We start from the raw sequence: 12,851 nt of genomic DNA on the forward strand, positions 1-12,851 counted from the left end.
TTGTTGCGTTGTCTGATCGCGAGGAAGCCATCTTTGCTTTGGAGGTGACGGAGTTATACTGTTACTACACGTACAAGGAGCGAAAGTGACGCGAACGGCACGACGCTAATGCTTCTTGAGTAAGCGTGAGAATGACGCGACGCGACTTCATTCAGATCTCTTCAGTCCAGGGCGATACCAAACCCCAAAAGAAAAGGTACCAAAAATACGAACTGCTCGAACATCAAGCTACATCGACCAAGCATAACTAATCGTTGCTACCCCAGACCATGCACCAGAACGCCAGGCCTATGAACCCAACCCGACGCAAATCCCAAGGTATCTTAGCCATCATACAAGTTCATTACAAAACAACACAAAACAGATCAAGCCGCCGCGTGAACAACCTTGAACCCATCTGCCACCATCTTCTGAATCTCTTCGTCCTTGTGTTGAAGAAGGCCCAGCGTGTAAGTGACGTCGCTCCACTGTCTCTCGTTCTCTGCCCTCGGCAGTCTGTCAGCGAGCTTCTTGGAGAGCTGTTTGGCGTGTTTGTCCTATAATTTGTTAGCTTGTCGGAGTCTAAGTTTTTTGGTAATGCACAACAACATACCTTCTCGATAAAGCCTGCCAGGAATTTGATAATTTTCTTAAAAGCATCCTCGTTCAATCCAGTGTCGGCGCTCAGGATACTGAACATATCGATGAACTGGTTGTACACTTGGTTGTCCTTGGTCGAAAGCTCCGTGAAGAACATCTTGGCCATGTCTGCGATCTTCCTGTCACTATCTTCGATGCACTTAGCCATCTCTCCCAACTGGCCCTTGACCTTGACTTGACCAGCCAAGATCAGGAAGGTCAGGGTCATGAGACATGTTCGCTTGACGCTTGGATCGCCATCGTTCAGTCGCCGGTAAAGGAAGTCGGTGTTCTCGTCCATGAGATGGTTGAAACAGACCGCCATATCGCCAAGAGCAACAACGAGATTACTGCGGACCACGGCATCCTGACTGCGCTCAAGGATAGTAAGGAGAAGACCCAGGTTTTTCTCGCAGTACTCCGCGCTCACGCACATAAGCTTAGCCAAGCACAGTGCCGCTTGCGCTTGCAGAGTGGGGTGGTTGTATGAGGTGTTGTTTGCACAGATGTCTGACACCAGAGCACCAAAATTGGCGAGGAGAGACTGTGGGCCGTAGAGGAGCTCTTTCTCACGAACATGTGCGATAGCGTCAGTAAAGTCGTCCTCTGTCGTGCCCGCCATGAGGTCCAGTTCGTCCACAGTTTCCTCGGGCGCTGGTGCTTTCTCCTTGGCGGCTCCCCTCTTGCGCCCCTTCTTCATGGGCGTGGGCTCTACCGCTGACGAGCCTGCTGACGGCCGTGGTGTTGGGCCGGTCGTCTTCTCCTTTTCAGACTTTCGGCGCTTGAACTCAAGCTCGCATAGCTCCAGATGTACTATCTGCTTGATAGCGACATGCCCGACAACAAACAACAGTTGTGAGAGTGCCAAAGCTGAGTTCTGTTGCTTTGGCTGAGTGTCATTCACCAAGGGAGCTTCCGGGTCAGCTTCGTCTGTAGGTGGTGTACCAGCCTCGACAGCACTAGAGCTCGATGTAGGCCGCGAGGATCCTTGCGATGCAAAAACACGCTTCGTCACCCGTCGGATGATGTCTGAGCAGAGGACGTCCGGGTGCTTCGAAAGAACATATATCGCACTGATGGCTTGCTCTGCGACTCCGTACCACTCTTTGCTGTCCGAAACGATCTCGGTAATCGCAGCTAGTCTCACCAAGACCGCATGATCGTTGGGAAGTTTGACGACTTGCGTTGGAGTAGCGCCAGCGGACTGCTTCCCTGGAGGAGGACTCATTCGGCGAAGAGCAATGCAAGTATAACGAGCCAAACCCAGATCTCGTCTCCCGAGTTCCCCCAAGCCGATCCGCAAACATGCCTCCATCTCTTGTACAACGATATCTGGGGACGAAAGAGCGAGCATGCCGAGGACGATGATGGCTCCCCGACGTGATTTCTTGGAGATCTCCTTCCTCTGAAATCCGTAAATCTGCCAAAGCTTCTGGATGACTAGGTCGTTGATGAGCCCTTGCTTCATCATGGTGCTGAGAAGTTGCTCAAGGGAGGTAAGCTCCGCGGGCGTGGTGTCGAACGTCAAGCTCATCATGTTCTTCGAGACGAAGTTGGCAACGGCATTCGCGTCAAACCCTGGTGGTGCATCGAAGAACAAGCCCTTGTAGCACTCAATCAGGTGGGTCTGGACGCCTTTGCCCTCGTCGCTGTTGCCCTTTGTCCAAATGAGGCGTAACATTCTCCGAATACCGACCTTCGCGTTCTCAATCTTGTAGGCGTCTATTGTCGTGAAAAAGTCCATAGCTTCGGTGACTTCGCTCTTGTTTTTCGATGCCAGAAGTTGAGTTACGACTATGGCAGCGTCGTTGATAGTGTCTATGAACTCGAGCGCATCCAGCAATAATTTCCGCATCATTTGAGCCTTTTCAAGATTCTGGAGATCCCGAGTTGCCTTTTGAGCCTGTTCAATGGCGGCAGCCCTTTCTTCTTCGGTCATTTCTGAGGGATGCTTCGGTTCAGCGCCTGCGTTTTCGACTTGTGTTGCATCTTGTAGTAACGATTCATCTACAGTCTCATCACCCGGCGCGCGCTCCCGCAGTTCTTCTGGAGGCTGTAATGCGTCAATCTGCTGATCACATTCATCGAGTCTTTTTGTCCACTGCTTGGTCGACAGCAGTCCATTTTCGAAAGCGCTAAATGGGTGTGTTGAGACCAGCTTTGCAAGCAATTTGATGGCCGTTCGACGTGCAGTACTGCTCTTGTCCTCGAGACTGCGTGCAGCAAGTTGAGCGACCTTCAGCCGTCGCTTGGAGTACTTCTGGTCAAGGTCGCAAAGCTTGACATACACCATCATGACTCGAGCTCGACAGTAAGGATTTGTGTCCAGGAACCGCTCCTCGAGCACATCAAAAAATATGTCGATCTGCGCCTCAAGATTTTCACTGCGATCGTCTTGACTTCGTTTGGTCAGCATGACAATCAGGTTCCCGCATACTTCGATAAGTGCGCATCGGAGAGTGTAAGACTATGAACATGTTAGTAGTTGCTTGCACATAGAATCACAATGCCAGTACCTCGCTGTCCAATAAGTTTGCCAGTAGAGTCATTTGCCTGATTATGAGATGCGGGTTCAGTTCGGATATCTTCGTCAGGAACGTTGAGATGGATTTTGGCCCCTTCAAGTCTGTGGCGCTGAACTCCTTGCCGCTGATGTCTTTCAGTACATCCTCGGTCAGCTGAGGGAAGTCGTAGGCGTCGGCCAGAGTGAAAAGGAACTCGGCCATGGGTTCGGCGAGATGCTCAAAGTACGTAAGACACTGGTTGATCGAAGTCTGCGCGGCTGCCATATTGTTAGCCATGAACCTGCAGATTGCCTAGAGACAACGCACTATATGCATGTCCGTGGTGCTTGATCGCAATACACAACACCCTGAAGCAGTGGTTTCGGATGGCGTTGCTCTTGACTCTCGTCTCGTTTTCGAGGATGTGGTACACTGGTTTCGTGAAAAGCCCAATGAACGTGTCTCGTTCCGACGTCGTGACGAAGATGCGACCCAGTTTGAGCTTCAACACTTTGCTCATCCTGTCCAGAGCCGCTTCCAATTGCGCCGAAGGATCCCAGCTAGCATCCTTGCCCCCTCCTGACTTTGCCTTTGCACCCTTACCCCGCGCTTTTACTGGTGCTGAAGCCGACTTCTCCAGCGCTCTCGTCTCGGCTGCTGATATGGTCCACCGGAGAAGGAAGCCATACATCTCCAGGATTTGCTTGTGGTGTGGTATCGCATCTTGCTCTTCTGCCTCGAGGTCTGCGTGGATGATGTCTGCTTGTGTCGATAGTGCGGAAGCTATGAGATCGAGAATCTTGGTGAGGGTCGCGGGAGGGATCTGTGAAGAGTTCCTAGATGGTTGACAAAAGTCAGACTCTGTGCTGTACGTTCTCGAGTGCACGGGATATGCTGAACGCACTTGAGTAGGAACTGCAGTGTGTCAAAGATCGAACTGCGCGTGATTGCATCTGGGCTCTCTGCGATAGCGTCGACCACAGGATTTAGCTCCCTGTTGATCACCGCCGGCGACGACAGCGATTCGGGGTCATCTTCACATTCCTGCAACGCTTTGGGTGCTTCGGGCGTGGGGATGGTGGAGGGGTCGCTGTCGAATAGCTTGATCGCCTCGTTGATGTCAAAATCGACTTGCGCCTCCATGATGCGCAGAGTCGCAGAAAGAAAAGACCAAAGATAACAAGAGACCAAAAGTAGGTCGAGGATGTGTGCGCTGCGTAAAGGTGAATGATGCGGGCACCACGGCAGGCGCGTTCGGTGTTTAGTGTTGACATTTAGCCCCTCTGGGAATAGCGCTATACAACATTCCGCGTACATCGGAACGAAACGCTCGAACAAACGTTCTTCCACAACAAAATATCTCGACAATGGCGAGACCACGCGTATCGCTGCAGCGCCATGTAGAAGACTTCGAAGTCCACGAGGACGCCAAGGAGGAGGACGCTGAGGAGACACTGGACGAGAGCATGGATCCGCTCGAGGAAAGCGGCCCCATAATGGACGACAGCGACGAGGACGTCGAGGAATCCGTCGCAGACGACATGGCGCGCTTTGAAGAGACGTTTGTCGGCATAAACAAGCGGTTTCGACTGATCAACCGCATCGGTGAGGGTATGTTTGAAATTATTAGCATGTTGCATGCAGGGGTAGACTAGACTCACGCGTTCTCTTAGGCACTTTTTCGACGGTGTACAAAGCAGAGGACCTGGAATACGATAAATATGGCAACACCTGGGACATGGACGAGCATGACGACCCCAAATGGGCGACGAAACGACCCGCCAGGCGGCCCCATTATGTTGCTATCAAGAAGATCTATGTCACAAGCAGTCCCATACGCATCTTCAACGAGCTCGAACTACTCCACGACCTGAGAGACTCGGACTCGGTATGTCCGCTGATCACCGCCTTCCGCCATCTGGACCAGGTCGTCGCTGTGTTACCTTACTTCCAACACCACGATTTCCGTGACTACTACCGCGACATGAAGATTCCCGAGATGCGCCTCTACTTCCGCAGCCTGTTTACTGCACTGCGATCAGTGCATGCGAAGAAGATCATCCATCGCGACGTCAAGCCAACCAACTTTCTCTACAATCCCTCCCAGTTGCGCGGCGTCCTTGTCGACTTTGGTCTTGCTGAGCGGGAGGGTACCGACTGGCACCAATGTGCTTGCCATCTGCCAGAGGAGGACCGTCGCTACAAGCTTGCTCATAGTGTCTATGCACAGACTCAATCGGCCGGCCACAATGCCTCCAGCTACCCCAAGAACGACACACGGAACAGCCGTCGGGCGAATCGAGCCGGCACGCGTGGATTCCGAGCGCCCGAGGTGCTGCTCAAATGCACACAGCAGACCTGCTCACTCGACATGTGGAGTGTCGGCGTCATCTTGCTGACGATGCTTTCGCACCGCTTTCCGTTCTTCCACAGCGCGGACGACGTCGACGCACTGCTGGAGATCACGACCATTTTCGGCCGCAAGAAGATGCGGGAGACGTCTCTCCTACACGGCCAGGTCTTCGAGACCAACATACCTAGCTACAGCGAAGGCGGACATACACTGGAAAAGATCATCCTTTGGTGCACGGGACGGACAGGAGACAAGACGCAACCGAAGAAAGAGCTGGAAGACGAAGAGAAGGAGGCAGTGCAGTTCTTGCATCGTCTATTGGAATGCAACCCAGCCAAGCGTATCACAGCCGACGAGGCCCTTCGGCATCCATTCATCGCAAAGGCATGCATGGAGGGCGAGGAGGTCGAGGATATGAATGGTCTGGTTGAGGCGTAAGAGTAAAACAATTGTTATGCGTTAATGAGGCACGTTTATCAGCATGGGAGGCGCATGCATAGTAATTGGAGTTTTTTTGGTCATGTTCTTATCTAGGAATGGCGGTTTGATGAGTTATTGCGATACCCTTCCAACCCGTACGCTATCGTACGCATGGTTACCCTTAGAACTTCAACAATTCTACACAAGACATGGCCTCGGGACGTGATAAATGTCGGGCTAATCATACAGCATCCTCATTCCCTCCATTTCTCCCACACAACACGGGAATATCCTACACCACCATCCAAATCTTATATCGTCTGTTTTCGCGCATCTTTAACCTTCTCTTCCGCTTTCTTCTCATTCTTCGTCTTCACGCCCTCCCTAGCCCTCCTCTGCTTCGCCGTCAACATCTGCCCACTCTGCCCCCTATGCTTCTCCCGCTTCGCGCCCTTGCCCTCACTCTCCCTTCTCACGCGCTCCTCCTCCTCGAACGCGCGCATACTCCGCTCGGCCTCCTCCAGCGACGGGATCTGCAGCCCCTGTTTCCGCGCCAGCGCCAGGCGGTGCACACTTGTCTCGCGGCCCCGCGCGGCGGCCCGCACGTCCTTCAACAAACGGTCCTTGACGCGCTGCTCGTCGAGCTGCGCCTGCGAGAGCACGGGCGGGCGGTTCTCGACCGGCTCGCCGAACGGCGCGACGATCGAGGTCACGACGTGGCGCACGGCGGGGGACGTGCGGTGTCCGGATGTGATGCGGACGACGTCGCCTTCGACGAGGGAGTTGTTGGGGTCGCGGACGAGGTAGGTTTTTGGGGCGGGGAAGTGCTGCGGGGGTGGGTTAGATATATGTGCGGATGTATATATGTTGGGTGTGTGCGGGGAAGTCGTACTTTTCTAAACTGCTTGTTCCATTCTTGCTCTGCTACGCGGACTTTTACCGCCCGCGACATTTTCCCGGCGGAGACTACGACGCCGATGCGCTGGCTGGATATGAAGCTTTGCACGATGGGCGTGGCGGCTCGCGCTGCGGACGCCATCTTGGGTATGTGTGGTTGTGGTTTGGGGGGTTCGTTGAGGGTTGTGGGCGCCCGGGGCGCGTTACGGCGGGGTTTGCGGCGGTCGACTGGATTTTATCTCTGTGGATGCGATTCGGTTGGAGGGATACAGGCGTGAAGGGTCAATTCAATGGTGCTGCTGCGATACACGGCATCGGCTGTCGTTGACGATGTTCCTTGCGGATTTTCAGATGCTCGGCCAAGCTTTACTCCGATTGGTTGCAGCGTTCCGCGTCTCGAGTTGCTATCGTGTCCCGAAGCTACGTTGACTTGACCTGCTCCTCCAAATTCCACACTTGAAGCTGCGCTTCTCACATTTCCCTCCTTTCACCGGGAATTTCGCTCGGGAGTCGCGACTACCTTTATGTAGACTTCTTGCGCAAGGCTTTTCTTCGACTGATCTTTTGCGCTGCGTCCGCTTTCTTTCAACCTCCGGGTGAGATTGAACGAGCAAGATGCTTTTGAGGATAGCGTTGTTTTTTGTCCTGGCACTGCTGGTGCTGGGCGCAGAGGACTACTATAAGGTGCGTGAAACTTGGACACTCCGCCTCCAAACTCTATACATTGATTCAGTCATTCGCAAAGAAAAAGATCACTGACGTAGTGCCATACAGTTACTGGGACTGAAGAAAGATTCCTCTGAGCGCGAGATCAAGAAGGCATACCGAAATCTCAGCAAAAAATACCACCCAGACAAGAATCCGTATGCTCAAGAACCACTGTTTTCGGTCGCAAACACGGCTAACACAATTCAGTGGAGATGAAACAGCAGGAGAGAAATTCGTCCAGGTAGCAGAGGCCTACGAAGTGCTCAGCGACGAGGCGACACGCAAAATCTACGACCAATACGGTCACGAGGGCATCGAGCAACACAAGCAAGGCAAAGGCCCACGCCAGAACAACGACCCCTTCGACCTCTTCTCGCGCTTCTTTGGCGGCTCAGGACACTTTGGACACCATGGCGGGGAACGAAGGGGGCCAAACATGGAAGTCCGCATTGCGCTTCCTCTTCGCGATTTCTACAACGGGCGGAAGACGGAGTTCTCGATAGAGAAGCAGGCGATTTGTTCTGCTTGCGAGGGCTCAGGTTCGGCAGACGGACATGTAGAGCAATGTAACACCTGCGGCGGGCGCGGAGTACGGATACAGAGGCAACAACTGGCACCAGGACTGTTCCAGCAGGTGCAAGTACACTGCGACAAATGTGGCGGAAAGGGAAAGACGATCAAACACCCATGCAAGGTCTGCAGCGGCAGCAGAGTGGTCCGCGAAGCCGAAACCCACGAACTCGAGATCGAAAAGGGAATGCCCAAGGGCGTGCGCATCACCTACGAGAACGAAGCCGACGAGAGCCCCGACTACGTCGCCGGCGACCTGGTTGTCCACCTCGTCGAAGGCGACGCCGCACTCGGCGCCCAAGACTTCGAACGCACAGACGGCACATTCTTCCGCCGTCGCGGCAGGGACCTCTACTGGCGCGAAGTGCTTTCCCTACGCGAAGCCTGGATGGGCGACTGGACACGCAACATCACCCACCTCGACGGCCACATCGTGCAACTCTCGCGTAAGCGCGGCCAAGTCGTTCAACCCAACACTGTCGAAATCATCAAGGACGAGGGCATGCCCGTGTGGCACCAGGAACTCGAGAATAACGAGGGTCTGCAGTGGGGCAGCCTGCATGTCGAGTACATCGTTGTGCTGCCCGATCAGATGCAGAAGGGCATGGAGAAGGAGTTCTGGGGCGTGTGGGACAAGTACAGGAAGAAGAGTGGGGTTAAACTTGATGACGCTTGGGGGAGACCGACGGAGCCTATCAAGATGCCGAATGCGGAGGAGCATAGCGAGTTGTAGGTTCTGGGGGCGGCTATGTGAAATATGAATCTTGCAGAGTGGTGGTTTGGGAGTATGTTGGGGGTCGTGATACCCGTGGGTAGTTTGGCTGGATGGAGTCGAGGAGTTGGTGTGTATGCATTGGTTGCGTGGTCTGGTCTGATCTGGTCGTTGCGTATAGACGATATTGTATAGAGATATGGCTTTTTCTATCACCTTCTGGTCTTTTCTTGTGTACGTCTTCACTGCCGCTTTGGGTGGGCTCTCGACACTCTTTCTCTACTGGCGTATCTTCACTTTGTCGAGACTTAGGCTTGCTACGGGTGGTGTGTCGTGTTCAATATCTTTCTTCTGTGGACAGTGGCTTGTATTGTTGATCGCACTCCAGAGCGTGGGAGCAGTGCACGAGTTTGGGATTCCAAGCTCTGCGTATACATCACAGGCCTTGTCAAGTAACACCCTCGAGAAGTAGAAGAGAGACACTGAACAAACTAACCCAGTTCATAGGATGGGAGCAAGAGTGTAACGTTCTCCAAAGACGTGCGCGCATGAGCTCTCGACAGTGACATGCACCTCTTCAGAATATTGCAGCAGCATAACAGTGTCCATCTGGGCTGCAGAAGGAGTTCCTTAAAAGACTGCTTATCGACGACGTGAGAGTTCTTATCTTCCATGTCGCGACTGCCAGACCGGAATTTCGACGTCACGGGAGGTAAACAAACAGACAAACACGCCTATCTCACCCCGCGACGCTCTCACGTTCTCTCACCTCAACACCACGCTATAGACTCGACGTCCAGCATGACACCGACTACGAGAGCAGTGAACAGGGAGATGCCTCCCTTGCCTTCGACAACGATGGAAGCAGAGTCTATCAAGTTGCAGTCTACCTCGGGGCCTACGCAACCAGAGCTCTCTGTCCTCGAGCAGGTCGAGGTGAAGGTCCACGTCAAGCACGATTCATCACCTCGGCTCAAGCGGTGTTCTTCGCTACCACCTTTTGTTGATTCTCTTTCTCCCTTCATCGACTCTCCGTCCCCCTTCATCGACTCTCCCCTGCCTCTCACTGAGCACTCCTCGGGTGTCTTGGGAGGAAATAGCAACACTGAGCTCCTAGCTGAAGTCACCTCACTATGCCGTAAACACATCCTCAACCCACCTCTCTATATCCTAGCTGACCTGTGCTCAGACGACCTGCAGTTGTCAACTTACGAGTATGCCACCCTCGAAGACCGCTACGGGAAGCTATGGAGCCGACACCTTGAGCTCCGGAAGACAGCTTCTGCATACGATGATATCATTCGAGGCTTTCCTTCCCATGAAGGACAGACCGTCAGTATCGATCAGTTACAATCTGAAGCTGGCCGTGAGGGTCTGCGAGCGAAAGCTCTCGAGGCAGACATTCTCAGGCCCACCATACGAGAGGCTGGTGGATTGCAGGCTCTAGTGTCGCAGGCGAACCTTGTAAACTCGCTGATTGAACAAGCAGGCGGTTTACAAAAGTTGGTAGAGTCATTATCAGAGACGCACACACTTCGAAAGAAAGTGGAAGACATGGCCGAGACGTCTAGGCACGAGTCCCAACAACACACCTCGTTGATGTGCGAACTGGCGGAGGTCAGAACCAAGGCTCAAAAGTACGAGAAACTTCAGCAAGCATTCGCCACGATCCAGAAGGAGCCTGCCGATTCTCACTCTAAACAACAAGGCCTCGCGTATCCAAGCTTGACCGTCGGCCGGGATATGAACCAGTCTCGGAAAGCTTCCATGCTCGCCAGTTCGCAGTCTACGAGAAGCAACGCATCATCTGTGTCTATAACCATGAACCCCGAACGAGCAAGACTGTTGTCTGGTGCCTCCTTCGATAGCGGTTTCGGGCGCGACTTGCACAATACATCACCTCCTCCTGTATTCCAACCTGAGAGAAAGACAGGCGCAAACAGTGTGCCGCTGAGAGCTCCTCTCGGCCTTCCATGGCGGGCCGATTTGAATTACGGACGCCTGAATGCAAAGCGCAAAGAGCCAGGAGAAGCATCAGGAAACGTAGCAAAGCGGCCACGTCTCAATGTTGAGCGAGCTTCGGCTATGGTTCACGGATCATTGGCAGGACAAGCTCAGCCCAACACCAACAACTTCGACTCTCTTCTGAAGCAGCACAGTCGAATCCCTGGTAACACTCCAGAGACACACGCTCGTGTAGACAAGCTGGCGTTCCAATTGTTACCTATGGCTTGGCCTATTTCAATGTCACTGCCAGTGTTGATGTCCCAAAAGGTTGGTGTTGCATCTGATATCAAACCGGGTGGTTGGATTGTCGAGCATGTACCTCGAGTGCATACAATAACGACCGAGCCTATTCAGACCACTTCGACAGAGGAGACTAACGTCAAGTTGGAGGAGGGCGAGTTAGAGGATGACGATCAGAAGCCACAGATTATGGCGCTCTCAAAGTGCCAGTTGTCCGTCCAGGCTGCTATGGGGCTCAAGCGCTATCCTATTGCGTTCTTTCATGGGGCGCCCGATCCAAAGCAAGGTATCTGTAAAGGGCTAAAAGCTGGCAACATTCCTTCTCACGTAGCAGACTTTCTTGCCAATGAATTGTCAAAATTCATCAGCAACTCGAACGTTCACTTGTGGAACTCGATGCCCCCGAACAAGAACATATGTATCCTCAGTTACCTGATCGACGGTCATAGACCTTCAGATCAACCTCAACCACGTAGGGCCTGTTCGGTATGTTCATCTGAAGACCAACAGCCCAGACCATGCGCCATGCTCCAGGACTTCTTCGGTGCTCGGATAGTTATCTTCCTACCGCTACACGAAAAACAAAGGAACAAGATTGGCTGTAAGGACAGAGGGTTTTGGGTATTGGGTGCTCAGTAGGCCAACGGTTGGACGATATTCTTGACTGTGGGATTATCGATGTTGAGCAATTCTTCAGCAAGGATGGGTTTGCTATATCGGCACCAGCTAGATGTTTTGTTGGTCTGGTGCACGATTGCCAGTGGGCTATAGTTCGACTTGCCGTCTGTACCATAGTCGAGACTGCAGATGTCTGCTTTCTGCTCACTTGCGGCCTTACGCTCTACGTAGAAAATGGATACTCGCTTTACGTGCTCGTCTTCTAGCTGGCTACATTCGAGATCACTGTGTGTATGCTCACGATCTCATAAGGCGAAGTCCAATGCCTAACGGGGCCGCAGGGCTTTATTACCTTATTATTGCCTACAAGCAGTGATGGCGAGGATCCACCATCCAACCACTCATCCCACTCCCACCTCTCAAGCCACAACCCCCTCATGTCCCATGTCCCCACCATACTCAGGCCTCTTCAACGCAGCCCCCTCCTTCAAATACAGAATCAACCTAAACGCCGTATTCCCATTCAAATAATACCGATGCAGCCGCTTACTCCGTATAAACCCCAACCTCTCATACAGCTTCAAACTCGCCGTATTGCTGACCTCAGTCTCCAGCACGATCTCGTCCGCGTCGCGCGCTTTCATCGCGTCGATGGCGAGGCGCACGAGCTGTGTTGCGATGCCTTGCCCGCGGTGCGAGGACTGCACGGCTAGCATGGCGATGTAGCCGCGGTTTGTGCCTGAGCGGTGGGGTTCGAGCTTTGAGACTATTACGCCGAGGAGGGAGGGTGGGGTTGTGGAGGGAGGTGAGAGGGCCTGGATAGCTCAGTAGGTGAGATGGGTAGTGGAGGGATAGACACACCATGTAGCATAAATCACCCCATTGGTAGAGGAAATATCTGTACACGTAGATGCTGTATGGTTCCGAGAGGTCTTTTGAGATTAGTTGGCGGATGGCGGGCAGGTATTGCTCTTCTTGTGAGGCGTCGTATTGGATGTAGTGTGGTTGTTGGGGGTCCGTGACCGTGGTTGTAGGGGGTTGTTGCTCGTCAGACATGGTGGTGAGTGGAGTGCTGAGGTGGGTTGTTGCATGCAGCGTCGCGTTGTTCCGAGCGGTTCGGAAATAAAACGCAGCGTAGCGGGGTGACGTGACGCGTTGCGGCGGATCCTAGTCCGAGATCGTCATCACATGCTGGTTACATGTT

General features: G+C 53.3%; 6 protein-coding genes across 6 annotated transcripts; 3 read left to right on the plus strand and 3 right to left on the minus strand.

Annotated features, from left to right (window-relative positions):
- Nucleotides 1–122: 122 nt before the first annotated feature.
- Nucleotides 123–4,326, minus strand: P153DRAFT_391722 (condensin). Its single transcript, XM_033671089.1, has 5 exons — nt 4,027–4,326; nt 3,450–3,958; nt 3,135–3,400; nt 593–3,085; nt 123–536 (listed from the first exon to the last, which is right to left on the minus strand). The coding sequence occupies exons 1-5, from the start codon at nt 4,263–4,265 to the stop codon at nt 366–368; spliced, it is 3,678 nt and encodes a 1,225-aa protein (XP_033528766.1). The 5' UTR covers nt 4,266–4,326; the 3' UTR covers nt 123–365.
- A 148-nt stretch (nt 4,327–4,474) lies between these two features.
- On the plus strand, nt 4,475–6,286 carry P153DRAFT_304638 (cell cycle protein kinase-like protein). Its single transcript, XM_033664572.1, has 2 exons — nt 4,475–4,733; nt 4,796–6,286. The coding sequence occupies exons 1-2, from the start codon at nt 4,490–4,492 to the stop codon at nt 5,911–5,913; spliced, it is 1,362 nt and encodes a 453-aa protein (XP_033528767.1). The 5' UTR covers nt 4,475–4,489; the 3' UTR covers nt 5,914–6,286.
- On the minus strand, nt 5,967–7,105 carry P153DRAFT_304639 (nucleic acid-binding protein). The gene is made up of 2 exons (XM_033664573.1): nt 6,788–7,105; nt 5,967–6,722 (listed from the first exon to the last, which is right to left on the minus strand). The coding sequence occupies exons 1-2, from the start codon at nt 6,932–6,934 to the stop codon at nt 6,207–6,209; spliced, it is 663 nt and encodes a 220-aa protein (XP_033528768.1). The 5' UTR covers nt 6,935–7,105; the 3' UTR covers nt 5,967–6,206.
- A 130-nt stretch (nt 7,106–7,235) lies between these two features.
- On the plus strand, nt 7,236–8,987 carry P153DRAFT_427091 (DnaJ-domain-containing protein). Its single transcript, XM_033672644.1, has 3 exons — nt 7,236–7,476; nt 7,567–7,655; nt 7,708–8,987. Exons 1-3 carry the CDS (start codon nt 7,408–7,410, stop codon nt 8,801–8,803), a joined length of 1,254 nt encoding a protein of 417 aa, XP_033528769.1. The 5' UTR covers nt 7,236–7,407; the 3' UTR covers nt 8,804–8,987.
- Nucleotides 8,988–9,611: 624 nt separating this feature from the next.
- P153DRAFT_391726 (uncharacterized protein) lies at nt 9,612–11,668 on the plus strand (the record flags this gene model as incomplete). The annotated part of the gene is made up of 2 exons (XM_033671090.1): nt 9,612–9,920; nt 9,972–11,668. The coding sequence occupies exons 1-2, from the start codon at nt 9,617–9,619 to the stop codon at nt 11,666–11,668; spliced, it is 2,001 nt and encodes a 666-aa protein (XP_033528770.1). The 5' UTR covers nt 9,612–9,616.
- A 46-nt stretch (nt 11,669–11,714) lies between these two features.
- Nucleotides 11,715–12,830, minus strand: P153DRAFT_362152 (acyl-CoA N-acyltransferase). The gene is made up of 2 exons (XM_033667069.1): nt 12,509–12,830; nt 11,715–12,462 (listed from the first exon to the last, which is right to left on the minus strand). The coding sequence occupies exons 1-2, from the start codon at nt 12,701–12,703 to the stop codon at nt 12,067–12,069; spliced, it is 591 nt and encodes a 196-aa protein (XP_033528771.1). The 5' UTR covers nt 12,704–12,830; the 3' UTR covers nt 11,715–12,066.
- Between the last annotated feature and the right edge of the window lie 21 nt (nt 12,831–12,851).

This window comes from Dothidotthia symphoricarpi, assembly GCF_010015815.1.
Source record: "Dothidotthia symphoricarpi CBS 119687 unplaced genomic scaffold P153scaffold_1, whole genome shotgun sequence".
Taxonomy (NCBI): Eukaryota; Fungi; Ascomycota; class Dothideomycetes; order Pleosporales; family Dothidotthiaceae; genus Dothidotthia; species Dothidotthia symphoricarpi.